Here is an 18,992-nt window from a genome sequence, read left to right as displayed (position 1 = left end):
TGACAAGTCTGTACGTCTTCTGGGGGCAGGAGCTGACAACCTCCCGGCTTTGGGACAGGCCCCACTTCTGCCGTACCCTGGCTGTCAAAACACCTTTCCTTTTCCTGAGCTCCAGTGGTCCCAGTCCTGAGGCGGCCCCTCGGCCTGGTGTCCCATCACCCTGGGAGGACATGGCTTGTGCCAGCCGGGCACCATAAGCAAGCACTGACCACAGAGAGCCAGCACTGTTCCCACTGCTGGGCTTGTCACAGGCAGTGCCAGAGGTAGGGGCACGCCACCCTCTGCACCCTGCCCTGCAGTGAGGTATCAGCTAGTGTGAAGAGAGGGTCGGGGCCAGCCCACAGCCAAGCCAGCCAGGTGACTCACGAAGGCTTCTGTGGTGCCAAAGCCCCCACCGGGGTGTTCCTGCTCCTGGCCCAGCACCTGCAAGCCACCAGCAGGAATTTCACAGCCCTGTTGGAAGCCAAATCCAGTGGCCAGCAGCCGCCTATCCACGTAGAAGTAGTACTGGCCCTGGCCAGAGGACCAGGTGAGGCAGAGGTGGTGCCACTTGCCATCCAGGAGCGGGGTCACTGGGAGCTCCCGAAACTCCCTGTTGCCAATGACAACGTGCGCAGAGCCAGGGAGAACCCATCATGGCCATGCATGACCAGCTTGCTGCTGCCATCCTTGGTGGTGTAGGAGAGGAGGGTTCCAAGGTGGGGAGCTGGGGTGGCCAGCCAGGCGCAGAGCGACAGCACCTGCAGCCCCCGGCACAGCCCCAGCCCTAGGATGGCCATGCGCTCGGCAGAGGTGTTGGGGAAGAGCAGGATGGCACTGGTGCAGCAGGCTGGGGAGGTGGGTCCCAGGGCGGGGGGCCTGTACCTACCCTCTCCTGGCTGCTGGGTGGCCAGTGGCTGCTCCTGGGGGACTGCAGTCACAGTAGGGAGCACCACTGCCTTGACTTGGGCTCCCAGTGCTGCATCGCAAGGGGGTTCTGTATCTCCCTGGGTGCTCCACTGGGCCCATCATTGGCCAGCAGCCAGTGCCTTTCCTCCTCTTGGCATTGCTGCCACCTTCTCACCTTCAGCTGCTGAGGGCTGGGGGTGCTGGGGGCCACCTGGCCCTGTGGCTCCCACTCCAGCTGGCTGCCCCTGCTCCAGGCAGCGTCCAGCATACTGTGTGGCTTGGTGCCAGCTTCCACTGGTGCACCTGGTGGGTGGGTGAGCAGGTGGTGCAGCAGGCTCAAGGCACCCACCGTCCCGTCCAGCCTCTTCAGCCTGCGGTGCAGCCACCAGTCAGTGGTGGCCAGGTGGGCCATCTCAGCACCCAGGGCAGCCCAGGCAGTGGCAGCTGCCTCCACCTGCTCCACCAGCACCTGGAAGAGTCTGCCAATGTTGTAGGAGGTGTTGTAGTTCCTGGCAATGCTCTGGAGATGGCTCGGTGTCACCTCCTGGAGCTGGTGGCGGAGGGAGTGGGGTGAGGTGGAATGAAACCGTATCCCCTTGCTGGGCCCCTGTGGCGCCACCAACCCCAGCCTGGCCTGAAACACTGAGTGCCCCTTGGCACAGGCCAGGCCGTGTCCCCTCCCCACCCTAGGCACCCACCTGCTCCTCCAGCCACCGCAGCCACAGGAGCAGAGTACTGGAGCAGGCCACGGTCCCCAGCACCTGGCTCAGGCCACCCCACAGGGCAGCAGTGAGGAGCAGGCAGAAGGACAGCACCATCCTCACCATGCTGCTGCTAGACATTTTCTGCCTGCACAGCAGGACTGGCCCTGGACCCCACAGTGCTCCTGTGGGGCAGCCTCCACCATGACGAGATCTGCAGCCACTGCTGGCACACCAGTGCTGGAGCTCCCAGCCCTGTGGTCCGAGGCCAGGCACTCTGTGGGGACAGTTGGCCCCAGCCCAGGAGCTCCCGGGGGCTCCGGCTGCCCGGGTCAGGGGCCAGGCAGTGGGAGCTAAGCCACAGGGTGGGGAAGGTGTGTGGGGAATCCCTGAGCATATGGCCCCAGTAGGCCCAGTTGTGTGGGGCGATTCCTGGAGGGCAGGAGGGTGGAGAGCCTCAGACTAACACGCTGCATGCAGGGCAAGGTGGGCAGGCAGAACAGGGCACTGCAGGAGTAGCAGGGCAGTGCAGGCAGGGCAGGGCAGTGCAGGAAAGGCAGTGGAGCCAGCCCGGCGTTCGCGGGCCACCACGGGTGGGCAGCACGTGCGCCCCGCGGCGCCGACCGTGGGCGGGGCTTCCGGGAGCGGGGCTTGCCGCTGGGGCGTGCCCTGCCGGGCGGGGCGGAGCAGTGACGTGCGGCCGAGGCAGCGCCCCGTACCCTCGATCAGGCGACAGAAGATGGCGGCGGCGCTGACCCTCCCCCCGCGGATCGCCCGGTCAGGTGCGCTCGGTCCCGCCGGCCAGGCGGCTCCGTGTCTCTTCTCTGGGGGTCAACGTGTCCCCGCGCCCCTCGACGCGAGTGGGGGCGTCCCCTCGGCCCCTCCTTCTGTCCCCATCGCCGTGGTCAGGGTGCCCCACGTACTCCTTCGGTGGGTCAGGGTGTCCCCCGTTGTGGATCGGGGTGCCCCATGTCCTCCTTCAGTGGGTCAGGGTATCCCTGTGTCCCCCGTTGTGGGTCAGGATGTCCCCATCCTGTCTGTGCAAAGCAGTTTTGGGGAGCACACCCCACACTTGTGGGGGCTGTTCCCTGCCCGGCCCTACAGGATTTTGTCCCCCCAGGTGTACTGCCTCTCTGCCGCCGGCCTCTGGCTTGGGGCAGAGCCCACCAGGAGCCCCCCGGCCCTCTGCTCACCCCATGTCGTGCCTTCAGCAACAACAAGATCCTGGTGGAGCTGGATGAGAGCTCAGGTACGGCAGGTGGCACCTCTGCAGTGTTGCCCACGTCCCACGGGGTGTTGTGCGATGTAGGCGGGGGGGGCTCTCCCATGCCCGTCCCATGGCACATGTGTCTCTGTGCATGGAAAGCCACCAAAATCCTAGACGTTCCAGCTTAAGCTGCTTGGGACCCTCAGAGAGAAGGTTTGGGTATGGGAGTCTCACTGGTTGTGGACATTTCAGGTGACTGGGTGCTACTTGGGTGCCACAGGGTAACCCTAGCTCTCACCCTGGGCAGACCTCGTGCCCGGTCCCCTGCCCAGGCATCATCCCAACTGTGAAGTCCCTGCTTTGGGGACATGGTAGAGTGGCAGGTGCTCCTTCAGGGAGCAGCTGTTGGGGATTTCTATGTCCTGGCTGCCAGAATAGCTGTCACAGGGCCACATCCCTGCACCGAACAAAGGGTGCTTCTTCCTGAGGCTTCCCAGGGCCTGCCTTTGGCTGCCAGGTCCCTGGGTGGGTCCTCACACTGTCTCCAGCCTGGGCACAGCTGCAGCACCCAGACTAAGCACTCGGTGAGGAACTTTTGGGCTAGGGTAGTGCGAGTTGGGAGGGGACGAGGGCTCAGAGCTCTTCCTGCAGTGCTGGCCAGGGTGGCAATGCTGCCAGCAGGCTTAGAAAGGTGTGTGCTCCCCTGGGCACAGGGAACTGCTAGGCAGTGTGACCCCAAAGGTGGCTGGTCTTTGACACGTAGCATGCCACCACGGGCATGTTCATTTGTGCTCCAGGTTCGCCACTGACTGAGTGAGCCCAGCTTGCCAGCAGATCTGGGAAAAGGCAGGGCCCTGCTCTTGACCACACTGCTCTGGGGGCTTTTTGGAAAGCCAGGAGTGGGAAGACATGATCTGGGTGAGCAGGGAAACAGGAAGGCAAGTGAAGCTCCCTTGGGCAAGGCAGCGCGGTCTGCTGTGGTGGGAAGTTCTGATGTCTCTGTGTTTACCATGGCGCAGGTGTTGCCACGATGAAATTCAAGAGCCCCCCAGTCAACAGCCTTAACCTGGACTTCCTCACTGAGTTTTGCATAAGCCTGGAGAAGCTGGAGAACGACCGGGCCTGCCGTGGCGTCATCTTGACATCCGTACGTGCTTGGGGTGGGAGCTGTGGGGCAGTTTGGCAGGCATGGATGCCATTCCCTTGCTTGAGTTTGGTCTCTTGGCTCCCTGGTCACTGTCACAAGGCGGCTAGGAGACTGCTTTGATTGTCTCTGGAAGGAAGGGAGGGGGTTCTTGGAAGCGCTGTGCTGTTTCTGCCCTGCCTTCTTCTAGCAGAATAACAACTGAGTATTTTCATTTGTCACTAAAATCAAAGCTGCTTATCTGCAAATCTGACACATCCCATGAGATCTCTTGAATAGCCCAGACACAGCTGCTGAAGGAAGCCGGTGTTTATTTTCAGGTGTCATGTGGGTACAAGCTGGTGCCTGGGAATGGGACAGGGCAGGTTTTGTGCTGTGTGGCTGATGTACCTGCACAGGGACCCTGATAATGAGATATCATGCTGCAAACAGAGTCCAAGCCCTGCAGGCCATGGTGATGGGGTGACCCAGGCTATGGGAGCACTGGGGGGATTGTTTCAGAACCCCGAAAGACCCTGGTTTATGTCATATTTAATTATCACTTTCCCTTTCCTCAGGCTGCCAGGCTGAGTTCATTAGAGGGCTAAAGGGTCATCCCTGAGTAGTGACTTTCATCGACATTTGTATTTTCCCACTTCCAGGCCATCCCCAAAATCTTCTCATCTGGCCTGGACATCACCGAGATGTGCGGGAAGAGCACGGAGCACTATGCCGAGTTCTGGAGAGCTGTGCAGGAGATGTGGCTGCAGATGTACAGCTCCAACATGGTGACAGTCGCTGCAGTCAATGTATGTGCTTTGGATCCACCTTCCTAGTCCATGCAGGAGCATGGTCTGTCGCTTGCTGCAGCTTCTTTGCACCGTGTGGGCAGGGACAGCCAAAAAATCAGGCTTGTCAGTGCCAAAACAAATACAGGGATGTATATGTTGGGATGCCTGGGCAAAGTACATGCTGTCGGTTCAGCACATTGGGCTGTGGGAAGGTATGAAAGTGTGGAATGTTGCAGGCTCCATGTAAGCTGCAGGCACTGCTGGAGTGTGGCAGCATTTTGGCTGTAGTGGAGAGCTTGCATTGCACTCATATCCTGCCGATGGGGACTGAAGTGCCCTTGGCAGTGTTTTGTCCAGCAAAAGCCATACCCTGCCCCAGGAACTCAGCTGGGAGTCTATCCTCCAGGCTGGAGGACCAGGAGGAGGAGTGTAGGCCAGTGGTAAAGCCCAGAGGGGCATTGGTGGCAGATTAGTGCCCGAGAAGCTAACTAGTTGGAGTAGGAGGGGGTCCAAAGGATGTCTGTTACATGTCTGCCGGCTGCTTTCTCACTGATGAGACTTGTAGGAGTTGTCCAGGGTCACTTACCTGGCCTTTGCACTGCTTCACTGGAGGAGAGGAGATGGGAGGCAGCCATGCAGTCCCACAAGTGCTTGTCCTCGGCCCTCTGGGCAGCAGTGCTTTAGGCAGTGCAGTTTGTCACCAGGTTTTGCTCTTCTAGCTGGGTTCCTGGCCAGCAGAGAAGTGCCACCTGGGTCTCAGTGTCCATAGATGGGTTGTTACCTGCTCGGTGTCTTGTTTTCATTTTTCAGTGCAGTGCTGCTTTGGCAGCTCACAGTTGTGTGTCTCTCCGTAGACTGTCTTTGAAGGCATCTGGGTCTCTGAGTAGCTTCTTACAGGCATCCTGTGCAGGGCTGAGCAAGCACCAAGTCGTGGCAAGGATGGTCACAAATGGAAATTTTATAGGTAGAAGGTGTTACAAAGCTCCCGGACAGAACCATTTCTGTGGCATTTAGTGTTACAAACTCAAGTAGGGTTTAAAACTCAGGGTTTGCAACCCATGTAACATGGATCAGTTAACGATTTCCAGGCTGGAAAATGCAAGAAACAGAGAGCATTGAAAAAGTGAAAGGGTAAACCCCTGGTAAACCTATCAGAAATCCTTTTTAGGGCTGTTTCAAATCAGGTAATCAGAGACTTGGGGGACATCTGCACTGTCACCCTGTGTCTTCCCTGCTCTGGAGGAAATGGCGAGGCTGGGGGTGCAGGTATGTTTGTAACCATCACCTAGACTCATTCCTTCCACTCTTTGCCAGGGGTCCAGCCCAGCGGGAGGCTGTCTCATTGCCTTGACGTGTGACTACAGGATCATGGCGGAGAACCCCAAATTCAGCATCGGCCTGAATGAAGCCCAGCTGGGCATTGTGGCTCCCTTCTGGTAGGCCAGTGCCTCCCACTTCTGGTGTCACATGTAGGTCTCTAAAAAGAGGTCATCTCCAAGGAGTTTATTAATCAGTTTCACTGGATGCTGGGATATAGTTTTATGTGTCAGTGATCAGGTAGTTGCAACTGCAGGACACAGTACCTCATTTCTCTGTCCTATTCTGCAGGCATGTGAAAAGCTTTCAGTCTGCAGGATGTCCTCACATTGTGCACCAGCGAGGTTCTGACTCTGCAGTCAACTCTGACACTAGTGACGGGAGATGCCCCTAGTCAGGCTCACTCTGGGAACATGATTTTCTGTGGGTACAGGTGGTGTACCTGCAAAATCCCATAGCTGTGGAGATCTCTGGAAGTGCAGAGGCACTAATATTACTGGGATGAAGACTATTTAATACCTTCATCAATGACATAGACAGTGGATTGAGTGTCCCCTCAGCAAGTTTGCAGATGACAGCAAGCTGAGCGGTGCAGTTGACACGCCAGAAGGATGGGACGTCATCCAAAGAGACCTAAACAAGCTGGAGAGGGGGGCCTGTGAGAACCTCATGAGGTTCAATAAGGCCAAGTGCAAGGTCCTGTACATGGGTCGGGGCAACCCCTGGCATCAATACAGGCTGGGGGATGAAGGGATTGAGAGCAGCCCTGCAAAGAAGGACTTGGGGGGGGTGTTGGTGAACAAAAAGCTGAACATGAGCCAACAATGTGCGCTTGCAGCCCAGAAGGCCAACTGTATCCTGGGCTGCATCAAAAGAAGCATGGCCAGCAGGTCGAGGGAGGTGATTCTGCCCCTCTGCTCTGGTGAGACCCCGCCTGGAGTACTGCATCCAGCTCTGGAGCCCTCAGCACCAGAAGGATATGGAGCTGTTGGAGTGGGTCCAGAGGAGGGTCACAGAAATGATCAGCAGGATGGAGCACCTCTCCCCTGATGACAGGCTGAGAGAGTTGGGGTTGTTCAGCGTGGAGAAGAGAAGGCCGCAGGAAGACCTTATTGCAGCCTTTCAGTAATTAAAGGGTGACTATAGGAAAGATGGGGACAATCTCTTTAGCAAGGCCTGTTGTGGCAGGACAAGGGGTAACAGTTTTAAACTAAAGGAGGGTAGACTTCTACTGGATATAAGGAAATTTTTTTTTACAATGAGGGTGGTGAAACACTGGCCCAGGCTACCCAGAGAGGTAGTAGATGCCCCATCCCTAGAAACATTCAAGGTCAGGTTGGACGGGGCTCTGAGCAACCTGGTCTGGTTGAAGATGTCCTGCTCACTGCAGGGGGGTTGGACTAGATGACCTCTAGAAGTCCCTTCCAACCCAAACCATTCTATGATTCTGTAATTCTATGATAACATGCAAGGCATGGACCCGTGGTTGCCCTAAGAATGTTTAAATGTACTGTTGGAAAGGAGCTTTCATGTCACAGCAAGTGGGCACAGCTGGGACCTGCACAGAGGGTAAATAGAGCCGCTGTTGTGGAGAGGAGGGTGAACTCTATTGTGGTGGTACTGAAAATGGCTCTGCTCACCTGATTTTTGCAGTGTGGCTAAGCTGTAGCTGCTGTTTAGAGACCCCTGCCTAGGGAGTGGACCAAGTGTGCTCTTAGCTTCAGTGTCTGGGCGCAGCTGCTGCTGGGTGTCTCTTTCCCTGACTGTGGCTTTTCCTTCCATCTCTTCTAGGTTTAAGGACACATTTGTGAACACTGTGGGACACCGAGTTGCTGAACGCTCCCTCCAGCTGGGCTCCCTCTACCCTGCACCTGAGGCCCACAGGTTTGGCCTTGTTGATGAGCTGGTGCCAGAGGAGAAGCTCCAGGAGAAGGCTGCAGCTGTTATGGCCCAGTGGCTGGCCCTTCCTGGTAAGGGCGGCACCTCTGGCAGAGGAAAGGGGGATCTGATCTGGGTGGGAAGGACAGGTACCAGGGCTGGTACCTCGGAGCTGTGTAACAGTTTCCATTTAAAGGGAAGGTGTGAATGCTGGGAGGTAGGAAAGCTCAGCACAGTGGGCCAGGCAGCATTGGGCTAACGGATGTGCTTGCTAGTGCCCCTGCACAGAAGGACACTGTGCTGGGTGTGCAAGGCACGTGGCTCCAGCTTGGCTCACCCTGCGAGCCCTGCTGAGTCAATGCAGAGGTGCCTGAGCTCCAGATACAAGCTGAATCTCTGCGTCTGTTAGTGGAGGTGTTACCCCAGGAAAGCTGCTGTGGAGCTGAGGGAACAGGCTGGACAAGAGTGCCTGGGTCGCTGCTAGTCTGCCTTTGTGGTTTGGATCAACTCTTGTCACTCTGCTGAGTTGGGGATGGCGATGGGGGCATGAGGACAGACAACAAGTGGAGACATCACATGCGTGTTTGAGCTGCTCCGTGACTGGCAGCATGTAGTTCCTGAACTGGGAGAGGGCTCTCTGTTGGCCAGGGCTAGACCTGAGCTATCCCATCCCATGGCACCTCCTGAGTGCTGCAGGGAGGTGCAACTATGTGTCAGCCTTCAGATGCTTTTTCTGTAGAAACCTTAATGAAACTTTGAAGAAATGGACAGGTCCCAGGGCTGTCACTTTGTTTCCCAGCCTTGGAAGAGGATCCCTAAACTGCTTTCTCCCCTGCTGTCCTGGCATTAGAGCGAAACCGCAGCCCTGAAGAGTGGGGAGCATGTCTTAGCTGTGCTCTCTCCTGACTTCTAGGAGGCACCATGCAGATCCTTCCCCAGAGCCCTAAATCGGAGCGAGGGGGACTCTGTCCAGGTGAAGGTGTCTGAAGCACACAGGTGCTGGAGCAATTTGCGATTCCCAGTGCATGGGGGGCGGTTGCTCATCATTTCACTGTTGCTGTTGCAGCACACTGAGAGTGCATATGCAACAACTGTGCAACAGACGTGCAGCCACATCATTGTGCATGGCTCTGTGTGGGTGTGAGCAGACGTGTGCTCGAGGCTTTGGTCAGCTCCAGCAGCATCCACATATCTATACCCAGCTGGCCCAGAGCCTGCCGTTGGGCTGAGCTGGAGGGGAACAGTGCTGCTGGTGTTTGTACAGCATATGCAGCCTGCGTGAGCAGACTGTCATGCTAGAGGTCAAAGGGATTGGGTTGAAGAAGCTTAGAGCCAGGGCAGTTTCAAGGAGGGGAGAATTTGTTCAGTTACTGTTGCCCTGAGCCTGGTGGTGTGTACTGGGGAGGGGGCTGGGCTCTGGAGGGTGCAAAGAGAAGGAGGTACACAACTTTTTGTCACCTGTCCAGGTAGATCAGTCATTTCCTCACTGAGCCATACAGCTCATAATTTATTGTGTAAGAATGTATCCAGTTCAGCTTCCAGCCCGTGGGTTTTCCTTACACCTTCCCCTGCTGTTTTAAAGAACCCTTTATTGTGTGGTACCTCCCCTTTGGAGGGACCTGCACATGGTGGCAGTGGCTGAGGGCTGGTCGGCGGCGAGGACCATGCACATTTCCCATCCTTGCTCTCCTCTCCAGACCATGCCCGTCAGCTCACCAAGTCCATGATGAGGAAGGCGGTGTTGGACCGCCTGGTAGCTCACCGGGAGGAAGACATTCAGAACTTCATCAGCTTCATCTCAAAAGAGTCCATCCAGAAATCACTTCGCATGTATATGGAGATGCTGAAGAAGAAGAAGAGCTGAGGAGCCAGCCAGCTGGAGCCCAGTCCCAGGAGTTCAAGTGATCCTCCGAAATGCTGCAATAGCTGTAGACTTTCACAGTGAAGCCATTTGCAGTGTCAGCAATGGGTGACTTGCTGCCTGTTTCCATGGCCCCCAACCGCCCCTTCCCCTTAGTCCCCATAGAGTGCCTGACACCACCGCTGCCTTTCCTGAGAGCAGGGAGAGCTGCTCGGCTCCCCCAAGGAATGGACCTGGAGAGGGTCTTGATGCTGCTGTGTCCTGAGCTGCTGTGTCCTGAGCCTGTCGGTCCTTGGATACCCTTCCTCTGTCCAACAGCTAATTGCGAAATGAGATTTGTCAATAAAATCTTTGATGAGGTAGGACATGGATGTGTCATTCCCCAGCCTGTCTGCAGTCACCGCTTCCTGCCTGGTGGCCTGTCCCTGGGCTCTGGTTCATGGTGAGCTGGTGGGGCTTTGCTGTGAGCCACATGGGCTGGGGGGGCCTGGGCATGGCCAGTGGCCATCTGTGACCCTTCTCTAGACCAGGACCCAGAGCAGCCCACATGCAGGGCTCATGGATGGTGCTGCCTAGGGTGCTTCACAGGGGTTGGTGGTGAGAGCTGGAGCTGGATAGTGGTCTGCGGGTGCAGGAGGAGCTCAAGCTGTCAGCTTCACCTCGACCGGGTAGTGGTCGCTGACTGCCAGGGCCTGGAGGAGGGCAAGAGGTAGGGAGATGTGACACAGGCGTTTGGTGAGCCCCTTACCGTGCTGGTGGGGCCAGCAGGGCGAATGATCACCCTGCCGGACCCATCTGCCTGCTGGAGGGGGACATGATGTCCCCAACCCTGAGAGGCTCCAGTTTTGGCACCTGTTGTGGAGAGATGCCCGGGTGTGACACCCTGGGGCAGGTGCTGGCAGGTGGGTGCCTGCTCTGCAAGACCCCTGTGCCTTGCTTGGGAGCTCTGTGCCAGCTATGGGTGGTTGGAGGTCAGCTTTGCCCCACACTGTGGGGTCCTGCCCATGAAAGACTATGAAAAACAGTGTCTCATCTCTTCCCCATGGGGAGAAGCAGTGACACCAAATTCTCCCCGCTGTTTCCACCCATGGATCCCTTGGCATCCTGAGCTCCCTATTAGCTGGCTGCAGGCTGCTGTGTCCCAGGAGGGGAGTGTGCCCCAGACAAGGGCTGTGCTGACATACCCACAGGCAGGCGCTGGGCAGGGGCACATGTGCTGTGGCTGGAGCTGGCTCAGGCTGCTGCTGGAGCTCCTCCAGTGCCGCTTTTGGGCTTTTTCTTAAATGTGGCAGCTATGTGGCCATGGCTGGGCTGCCTAATCCCAAACAGGCACTTGCAGCCCCACAGCTAGTGCTGCCCAGGACAGCTCAGCTTTGGTGCCTGTTTGAGCCCCAGATTTGCGCGCCTGGCTCACCTTGTCCTGCTCCAGCTGGAAAGCGCGCTGGAAATTGTAGATGGCAGCTGAATTTGGCACGATGCTTCTCTTCAGCTTGGCACCACACACCACGATCCTGCCGGGGAGATGTGGGCAGTGGGTCCTGCTCCTGCCCCCATGCTCAGCCGCTGGTGGTGTGGGATGGGCAGGGGGTCCTGGGGTGCCAGGGAAGGGACCACAGTGCTGCAGCAGTGCTCACCTGTCATAGGCGCAGTCGGATTTCCCAACAGTGGTGTCGGCGCTGTTGGGGATCAGCCACTTGAACACATCACTGGTGCGCAGGCGGATGGCTGACCAGTCACTTGGCTGGACGTAGGCGCAGTCAGCGTTGAAGTCCCCCAGGAACATGATGTTCTGCAATGGGAAAATGGGGGGGCTCATGGTGGCTGGGGAATGGGGCTGCCCCAAACACCAGCCTTCCCATGGGGCTCAGCCCCAGGTGCTGGGGCATCCCCCATGGCAGGGGACAGGGCAGGAGCAGGGTCCCCATCCCACCACCCTTGCACCAGCTGCGCTCGCCTCAGAGTGGGGACCCTGCGTGGGTTGAATGGTCCCCGGGACTCAGCGCCCACCCTTGGTGCCACTGCCGGTGCCAGCAGCACTCACGTCAGTCCCCCACTTGCTAACGATGGCAAGGTAGACGTCATAGAGCGCGTCGATCTCGGTGACAGCATTGTGTGGGGCTGAATGCAGCGGCACCAGCACAAACTCCTCTGCCTCTGCCAGGGGAGAGAGTTGTCAGCCCCACAGCCACCCCATGCCACCACCTGGAGCCACTTGTCCCCCTGCTTACTGGTGTGGGGCGCTGAGACCCTCAGGATGAATGGCTCCCTGCTGAAGACATCCTCGGGGTCCTCATATTGGTAGGTGTCCACCACAGATATGGTGTCTGTCCTGTGGGACCAAAGAGATGGTGATCCTGGGGCTCGGTATGTCCCCTGGATCCCTTCCATGGTGTTGGTGGCCCAATGGTGCTGCGGGGCAGACAGCAGCATGCCCAGCCCCATTACCTGTAGACAAAGAGGTACATCTCCTTATAGTTGTCCCGTCCCAGGGGGCCACTGATCTCATAGTCATACGGGGATGGGGACACACTGCGGAGATGCAAAGGCATGATGGTGACATGACTGGTACCCTGGGGTGGCCTTGGCATGGCCACGGGCTGGGTGGCTGAGGAGTTGGCACCAGCTGGTCCTCCTCTGCTCTCCCCATGGGCCACTATGCCCCAGCCATGGGGTGACATGGGTGTAGTGGCCCCAAGCCACCCTGGTGTCCCCACCACCCTGGGGTGGCTCCTGAGGCACGGCTGGCTGTGGGCAGGACATGGCCACCCCTTTCTCTGCAGGGACGCTCCACACCTTCATTTGCAGTGAAGCTAAATTAGGTTAATGAGCAGCCTGGGGCCCTGCGAAGCCTGGCGTCACCCTCCCTGCCCCAGCTGCTTTGTGGCCATGCTGGAGGGGACACCAGAGGCAAGGACGTGGGCTGGGTGTACCTGCTTATGAGCACTTGCTGCCTTTCAACAAGACAGGAGCCACCTCTACCTGACCCCAGCCCCAGGGCCCTCAGCCAAAACATCATCAGCACCCAGCCGGTGGAGGAGCTGCTGCCCTGAAGTGGCCAGTTTTAGCCCACCCAGCAGCCCCTTTTCCTTCTGGGATGCCTCAGCTGCTTGCTTCAGAGCATCATCTGCCTCTGGGTCCAATCCAGGATCCCCCTGCCACTCACAGGGCCTTGGGGTGTGGGGGGCTGCCTGCCCCATCCCCTTCATCCCCCATCTTGCCTCTGCCCTGTCCTGTTGGATTTTGGAGATGGAGCTTGCCAGAGCTGTAGTTTCTTTCCATCCTGTGTGCTCCAATGGGATTGTAGCTTTCAGAGAGGTTTTGTGCTGCTTGTATTCCCCTTCCCCTACCTGGATTATTCCTGGTGGCTTTTTCAGTGCCTGCTCAAAGCTTCAGCCCCAGCACTTTTCTCCTATACCCCTTTCCAAAAACAAACCCTCTGCCAGTGGACAACTTTTTTTGGCCTTTTATTGCTGAGGCAACTTGGCTTTCCCTGCCTAATGCTGATATCTCAGCCAGGCACTCTTGGCCCCAACCCTGCTCATACCTGTTAAGCTGCTCCATGAGTTGGGTGACAGCACTGAGGTCGGAATCGCGCACCTCCTGCACCAGTGCTACATCGTAGCGGCACAGGATCTGTGTGGTCAAGAGGGTTAGCAATGGCAAGAGGGAGCCTGCTGCTGGCTAGGGGCCACCCCCTCTCTCCCACCCACCTCCTAGCCAGGCACTCAGATGTAGTGCTGGGTGCAGCACCACAGGGCCCCACATATCCCTTGGTGTTGGGGCAGATGTCCCCACGGAGGGCTCAGAAGGATTGTGAGGTGTGACTGACATCCCACCTTGATCCCCACCAAACATTCATCCACCCAGGGCATCCCCAGCACTGGGATGCCATCCCATCCACGGCCACATCCCCACATGATCCTGGCACAGCAGCCACATTTTGAGTCTTCCCCAGTGCAGAGCCCATCCCTGGCTACACTCACATTGACGATGATGCCTGCCACATCCTCGTTGGACATCTTGGTGTCTCCAAAGGCCTGAATGTTGAAGGCGCCGATGCGCAGCATGGCAGTGGCTGGGCACGGGAGAGCCATGGTCAGCAAACACAGTACCAGCATCATGGTTCCCATCCTGCCGGGAGGGGTGCTGAGCTGGAATGGATGCAGTGATGGAAGCTGAACTTGGAAAAGTGCTTTGGATTGGGGGATAGAGAAAAAAAAAAAAAAAATCCATGTAGGTCCTTCCTAAGTCCTGGTGTGCAACGGTGTGCTGCAGCGGGCACCACCCAGAGCAGCTCTTGGAGCAGCACAGGCTGTCTGCTGGCTCTCTGGTCCCAGGAGAAGCTAAATCCCATCCTGTTGCAGTGAATCTGCCTCGGAGCACTTCTGCCAGCCCCAGCGATCACCCAGCTCTGCTCCCCACCAGGTCATCTCCATCACCTGCCAGCACCAGCCACCACTACTGGCACCCCTTGCTGCTTTGCATCCTTAAACTTGATCGCAGCTCCCATGGTCGGAGTAAAGGAGTGAATCCTCATCCCAGCTCATCCCAGCTCATCCCAGCCCCTCCCAGTTCACGGCTGAAGGTAGCAAGTCCGGATCCGTCCTTACCATGCCAAGCACGCAGCACCTCTGCCCTCCCAGAAGCAGGACGGGCAGCTTTATTCCCGACGGAAGTGCCAGCAAAGCCGGATGAGTCGGACACCCCCGTGGGGGTTTTGGCATAGTTTTGGGCTCCTTCCTACATTGGGAAACCAAAACCCCACAGGGTGGTAGGGTGGGGCCGGCATAGCCGCTCCTGTGCCGATGCGGTGAAGGGCAGCTGGGGAGGCGCACTGGTGCCGGGGCATCCCAGTGGGGCTGGATGGACACACAGGACTCGGGGTGCTGCAGCGGGGGAGGTCCCCAGGGTCATGACACAGGGCACAGTGGCCAGGCAGGTGGCAGAGGGCAATGGCCTTAACATGGGTGATTCAGACGGTGTAATTAGAGGGGAGAGGAGGAAACAGCAGGGTGTCTGGGTCAGGCAGGCTGAGTGCTGCCAACCTTGGCAAGAGGGGGTGGCTGCAAACCCCTGCAGCAGCCCTGGTGATCATCTGGAACAGCAGTACTCATGGCCCAAAGCAGCCCCACTGGTGACCCAAAGCAGCCCCTGTGATGGCACATGGTGTAAACCCAGCCCGTGTCATCACCCCAGCTGAGAGAGCAGGTGGCTCTACACTGGTGTGCTAGCAGTGGGGTGAGCAGGGAGGTAACAGCTGCTCATGCTGGGGCTTGCTGGGCTCTCACGTATGCCGCCAGGATTTGCATCCTCACACCCAGTCATGAGATGAGTCTGGTGTCCCTCGGCATTGTGCCAGAACTGAAACGCCCCGGGAATCACTGAACCTCCTGGGAACTGACTCATGTTCTCCACCTCCCCCCACCCTCACTGTCAGTGCCCCATCAGTCACCCTGCAGCCAGGCAAGCTCCACCAGAATGCAGCCCCCAAGCTGGCGGAAGGGCAACCTGTGACCCAGTAAGGGGGCCAAATCCTGCCTGGAGCCTCCCAGACCCCTCCCGGTGTCCCTGCTTTCGCTGCCGGCAGCCCATGGGGAGCAGCACTTGCCACCCTCCGGCCCCAGGGTCCTCCCTGGCTCCAGCCCTGATGAGGCTGCCCCCAGCAGGGGGATGGGGGGCTCCAGAGTGAGAGGCTGCTGGGGGGGCTGAATGGACCTTCCCTCCAGAGCTGCAAGGCCTGGAAAAGGCTCATTTTTTAATGGAAACAGAGAGCATCCCACTCCCACAAGACCCCAAAGAGCAGCTCCTTGCAGAGGCAGCAGGCAGATTGGCTGGCACTGGTGGAACATGGGCTCCCATGAGGGATGAAGGTGCATGCCAGGGTGTCCTGGTAGCCACCAGCATGTGGACAGGCTCAGCGGACTTTCAGGGTCACCTCCACTGGGAAATGGTCGCTGACAGCCAAAGCCTAGGCGTGGGGGGAAAACAGAGAGGTGGCTGAGCTCATCCAGACCTGCCATAACTGTCATAGCTGGCTGGGACCCCAACACTCCACCTCCGAAATGTAAAGCATATCCCAAAATTCTCAGGCTGGGGGGTTGCATTGGTGCAGGGGTTGGGGTCAGGCCACCCTTGGGTGTGCCCTGGGGAACAGGGAGCCCACCTGTGCTCCCAGGAGGGGTAGTGGGTTGGATCACAGTGCTGGTGGGCTTGTGTGCCCGAGCCCCTCACTCACATCCTTGCTCTGGAGGTGGAAAGTCTTCTGGAAGTTGTTGATGGTGGCTGAGCCAGGCTTGATGTCTTGGCGCAGCATGGTGCCACAGGCAACGATGCTGCCAGGGCATCATGGGGGTGTTAGTGCCTGCCAGTTCCCCCCATGCCAGCCCCATGCCACTGCTGCAGCACCCACCGGTCATAGGCGCAGTCGGTGGTGTTGGTGACAGTGGTGTCGGCACTGTCGGGGATGAGCCACTCACAGGCGTCAAGGGAGCGCAGGCGGATGGACGGCCACTGGGCACTGGTCACGTAGGAGCAGTCGGCATTGAAGTCGCCCAGGAGAAGAATGTTCTGTGGGGTAGCATGTTGTTTCCCTCCCCACAGACCTTTTGGGGCACCAAGGGCTCCCTAAAATCTTACCGGGCAGCAAGAAATCCTCTTGGGGCTCCCCAGTATGGGGGGACAAGCCCCAGTAACGGCAGCAGAGCCACAAAGCAGCTCCCTGCCTGGACATTGACAGGGTGGTACCTGTCCCAATGGGTACGAGAAGTCTCCCATGGGATATGGCCATCCCAGGACGACCACTGGGATGTGCGGTGGCCATGCCCACCTGCCCAGCTGCCCCAGGGAGGAGCCAAGCTCCCCACCACAGCTTACGTTAGTTGCCCACTTGTTGATGACATCAGTGTAGACATCGTAGAGTGCGTCGATCTCCTCTGCTGCGCTGCTGGGCTCAGCATGCAGGGGGACCAGCACAAACTCCTCCACCTCTGCCGGACAGGTGGCCATCAGCCCCCAGCTTGGGTGCAGCACCCAGGAAGGGAGCGGGAACCCCAGGGGAACACCCTGGGCCAAACCCCAGCTACTGGCTGGGAAAAGTTGCTGAAGGAAAAAGCTGCATTGGTGTTTGTGGTCTGCCTGTCCTCCAGGCTGGAATTTTCAGCAGGGAGCTGGATTACTCTGTACCTGGTTTGGGGTTTGCTACTTGTTTCCCAACACTTTTTCCAAGCCACTGCTTTTTTGGGAAGGAGATGGGGGTGGGAGAGAGGTGCGAGAGTGTGTGTACCCTGGGGAGTGCCAGGGAAGTGGAGGTGATGGCATGGGGTAGAAGATGGCACAACATGAGAAATGGGAGGTGATGGGAGATGGTACATGATGGGAGTTAGCATGCAACTGGAGGAAGCAGATGGTAGGATATGGCACAAGATGGGAGGTACCAGGAGATGGGATGTGGGACACAATGGGAAACAGCTGGAGATGTGGTACGGCATGCAACTGGAGAGAGCACACTGTGGGAGATGACAGGCAATGGGAGGAGATGGGAGATGGTGGGAGATGGCACATGGTGGGAAACAGCTGGCAGTTCTGGCCATGCTGGGCAGGTACCCAGGACCCCTGAGCTCCCACAGGTGGAATAAGGCCCCACAGCAGTGAAGTACCCCAGCAGAGCCCCTGAACTGGGGCTCCAGGGTACAACTCCCTGCCTGGCAGACAGCTCAGGACTCAGCCCCATGTGGAGGGAACCCTGTACCAGGTCCTGGCAGCCCCCAGTTCTTGCCGAGGTGCTGCCATGTGCCACTCTGCTCACGTGTGGTGGGTGAAGAGAACTTGACAATGAAGGGCTCCCTGCTGAAGGTATCAGTCCCGCAGGACTCACAGCCGTCATCATAGTAGTAGCTTCCTAGCACAGAGACCATGTCCGACCTGAGGGATGAGAGCGGGGCAGCCCCCGGCACTGCTCCTGCCACAGTCAGGGTCCTCAAAGGCACCCACCTCCCTTCAGGGGCTGCTGGGGGTGACAGCGGGTGACACAGGGGACACTGGACCCTGGGGGCATCCCTTACCTGTAGATGAAGAGGTATTGCTCCTTGTAGCTAGTCTGACCCAGGGGGATGCTGTTCAAAAAGCTGTATGGGTGCATGGATGCCCTGAGAGTGAGATTCAGAGAGGGTGAGAGGAGGCTCCCAGTGTTCCCTAGCACCCAGCAGGCTCTCTCCAGCTGAGCCAGAGGTGCTCCAGCATGGCAAGACACCATCCAGGATCTGTCCTGGCATTCCATTTGCAGGCACTCCCCACCCTGTGCTATCAGGGTCACCTGTTGAGCTGGTCCATGAGCTTCTTCACAGCACTCAGGTCGGCATCCCGGACCTCCTGCACCAGGGTGATGTCGTACCCAGACAGAATCTGTGGGGACAAGCTCAGAGCTGCTTGCCCCTGGCCAGGAGCTGCTCATGGGGGCGCCGTGGGTGCCTGGGCTGGCCTCTGAAGGCTCCAAGGCTGGCAATGGGGGGGCAGCAGGGACTCAAGAGCCAGGGAGGGAGCTCCTCTGCTGGTGTCCTCTGGCTTGGAAGGTCCCTGGGGTGACACAGTGCCCTCTGACACCCATCAGTCTACCACCCACCATCCCAGCAACTCCTTGCTCACAGGCTGCTCTGAGTGAGGAACCTGGGCAACACCAAGCATGACCCATGCTCAGCTGGGGTCTGGAAAGAGGGGACACAGCCTAAGGTGGAGATGGTGATGGGGGAAGAGCAGATGAATGGATGGTTGGATGGAGGCACGGATGGATGGATAGATGAATGGATGGAGGTGTGGATGGATGGAGGGGGAGAGGGAGGGAGGGAGTCATGGAAGATGGAGTCTTGGATGGAGGCATGGATGGAGGCATGGATGGGTGGATGAACAGAGGCATAAGTGGATGGATGGGAGGGGTGTGGACAGGTGGATTGATGGGTGGGTGGATGCATGGGTGAACGCATGGATGGACAGATGCCTGCAGAAGGCTAGCATCTGACTGCCCCAAGCTGGCTGCATCCCAGAGACTAGAGAGTGGCCAGGACTGTTCCTCTCCCCTAGCACTCACAGAGACGATGATATCTGCGATAGTCTGGTTGGACATCTTGCTGTCCCCAAATGCCTTGATGTTGAAGGCACTGATCTTCAGCGTGGTGGCCATATGCAGCAGGAGAGCCACAACCAGCAGTGACAGCACCAACTTTGATGCCACCAT

General features: G+C 58.2%; 4 protein-coding genes across 4 annotated transcripts; 1 reads left to right on the top strand and 3 right to left on the bottom strand.

Annotated features, from left to right (window-relative positions):
- Nucleotides 1-245: 245 nt before the first annotated feature.
- PTX4 (pentraxin 4) lies at nt 246-1,769 on the bottom strand. Its single transcript, XM_075106229.1, is given in 5 exon segments — nt 246-345; nt 347-629; nt 632-988; nt 991-1,438; nt 1,587-1,769. Coding segments are annotated over 5 exon segments (1,332 nt in total). The 5' UTR covers nt 1,731-1,769.
- A 472-nt stretch (nt 1,770-2,241) lies between these two features.
- Nucleotides 2,242-10,131, top strand: ECI1 (enoyl-CoA delta isomerase 1). Its single transcript, XM_075106086.1, has 7 exons — nt 2,242-2,371; nt 2,710-2,838; nt 3,816-3,943; nt 4,582-4,728; nt 6,025-6,146; nt 7,819-7,997; nt 9,603-10,131. The coding sequence occupies exons 1-7, from the start codon at nt 2,329-2,331 to the stop codon at nt 9,767-9,769; spliced, it is 915 nt and encodes a 304-aa protein (XP_074962187.1). The 5' UTR covers nt 2,242-2,328; the 3' UTR covers nt 9,770-10,131.
- Nucleotides 10,132-10,407: 276 nt separating this feature from the next.
- On the bottom strand, nt 10,408-14,313 carry LOC142062899 (deoxyribonuclease-1-like 2). The gene is made up of 8 exons (XM_075106089.1): nt 13,750-14,313; nt 13,311-13,399; nt 12,212-12,295; nt 11,995-12,095; nt 11,808-11,920; nt 11,401-11,555; nt 11,181-11,277; nt 10,408-10,458 (listed from the first exon to the last, which is right to left on the bottom strand). The coding sequence occupies exons 1-8, from the start codon at nt 13,894-13,896 to the stop codon at nt 10,408-10,410; spliced, it is 837 nt and encodes a 278-aa protein (XP_074962190.1). The 5' UTR covers nt 13,897-14,313.
- A 1,367-nt stretch (nt 14,314-15,680) lies between these two features.
- Nucleotides 15,681-18,992, bottom strand: LOC142062898 (deoxyribonuclease-1-like). Its single transcript, XM_075106088.1, has 8 exons — nt 18,846-18,992; nt 18,078-18,166; nt 17,827-17,910; nt 17,571-17,686; nt 16,640-16,752; nt 16,176-16,333; nt 16,002-16,098; nt 15,681-15,734 (listed from the first exon to the last, which is right to left on the bottom strand). The coding sequence occupies exons 1-8, from the start codon at nt 18,990-18,992 to the stop codon at nt 15,681-15,683; spliced, it is 858 nt and encodes a 285-aa protein (XP_074962189.1).

Source organism: Phalacrocorax aristotelis, chromosome 10 (genome assembly GCF_949628215.1).
Source record: "Phalacrocorax aristotelis chromosome 10, bGulAri2.1, whole genome shotgun sequence".
Lineage (NCBI taxonomy): Eukaryota > Metazoa > Chordata > Aves > Suliformes > Phalacrocoracidae > Phalacrocorax > Phalacrocorax aristotelis.
The sequence above is the reverse complement of the archived record's forward strand: the minus strand, read 5'-3'. Positions and strand labels throughout refer to the sequence as shown.

What these genes read in the sequence shown, in the direction of transcription:
- ECI1 (XM_075106086.1), top strand. Translation starts at nt 2,329, where the DNA reads ATGGCGGCGGCGCTGACCCTCCCCCCGCGGATCGCCCGGTCAG. An exon ending in CCCGCGGATCGCCCGGTCAG is followed by an intron (nt 2,372 to 2,709) that starts GTGCGCTCGGTC and finishes TTGTCCCCCCAG; the next exon opens with GTGTACTGCCTCTCTGCCGC. An exon ending in CCAGTGGCTGGCCCTTCCTG is followed by an intron (nt 7,998 to 9,602) that starts GTAAGGGCGGCA and finishes TCTCCTCTCCAG; the next exon opens with ACCATGCCCGTCAGCTCACC.
- LOC142062899 (XM_075106089.1), bottom strand. Translation starts at nt 13,896, where the DNA reads ATGGGAACCATGATGCTGGTACTGTGTTTGCTGACCATGGCTCTCCCG. An exon ending in ATGTACCTCTTTGTCTACAG is followed by an intron (nt 12,096 to 12,211) that starts GTAATGGGGCTG and finishes TTGGTCCCACAG; the next exon opens with GACAGACACCATATCTGTGG. An exon ending in TTAGCAAGTGGGGGACTGAC is followed by an intron (nt 11,556 to 11,807) that starts GTGAGTGCTGCT and finishes TTCCCATTGCAG; the next exon opens with AACATCATGTTCCTGGGGGA.
- LOC142062898 (XM_075106088.1), bottom strand. Translation starts at nt 18,992, where the DNA reads ATGGTGGCATCAAAGTTGGTGCTGTCACTGCTGGTTGTGGCTCTCCTG. An exon ending in CAATACCTCTTCATCTACAG is followed by an intron (nt 17,687 to 17,826) that starts GTAAGGGATGCC and finishes CTCATCCCTCAG; the next exon opens with GTCGGACATGGTCTCTGTGC. An exon ending in TCAACAAGTGGGCAACTAAC is followed by an intron (nt 16,334 to 16,639) that starts GTAAGCTGTGGT and finishes GCTACCCCACAG; the next exon opens with AACATTCTTCTCCTGGGCGA.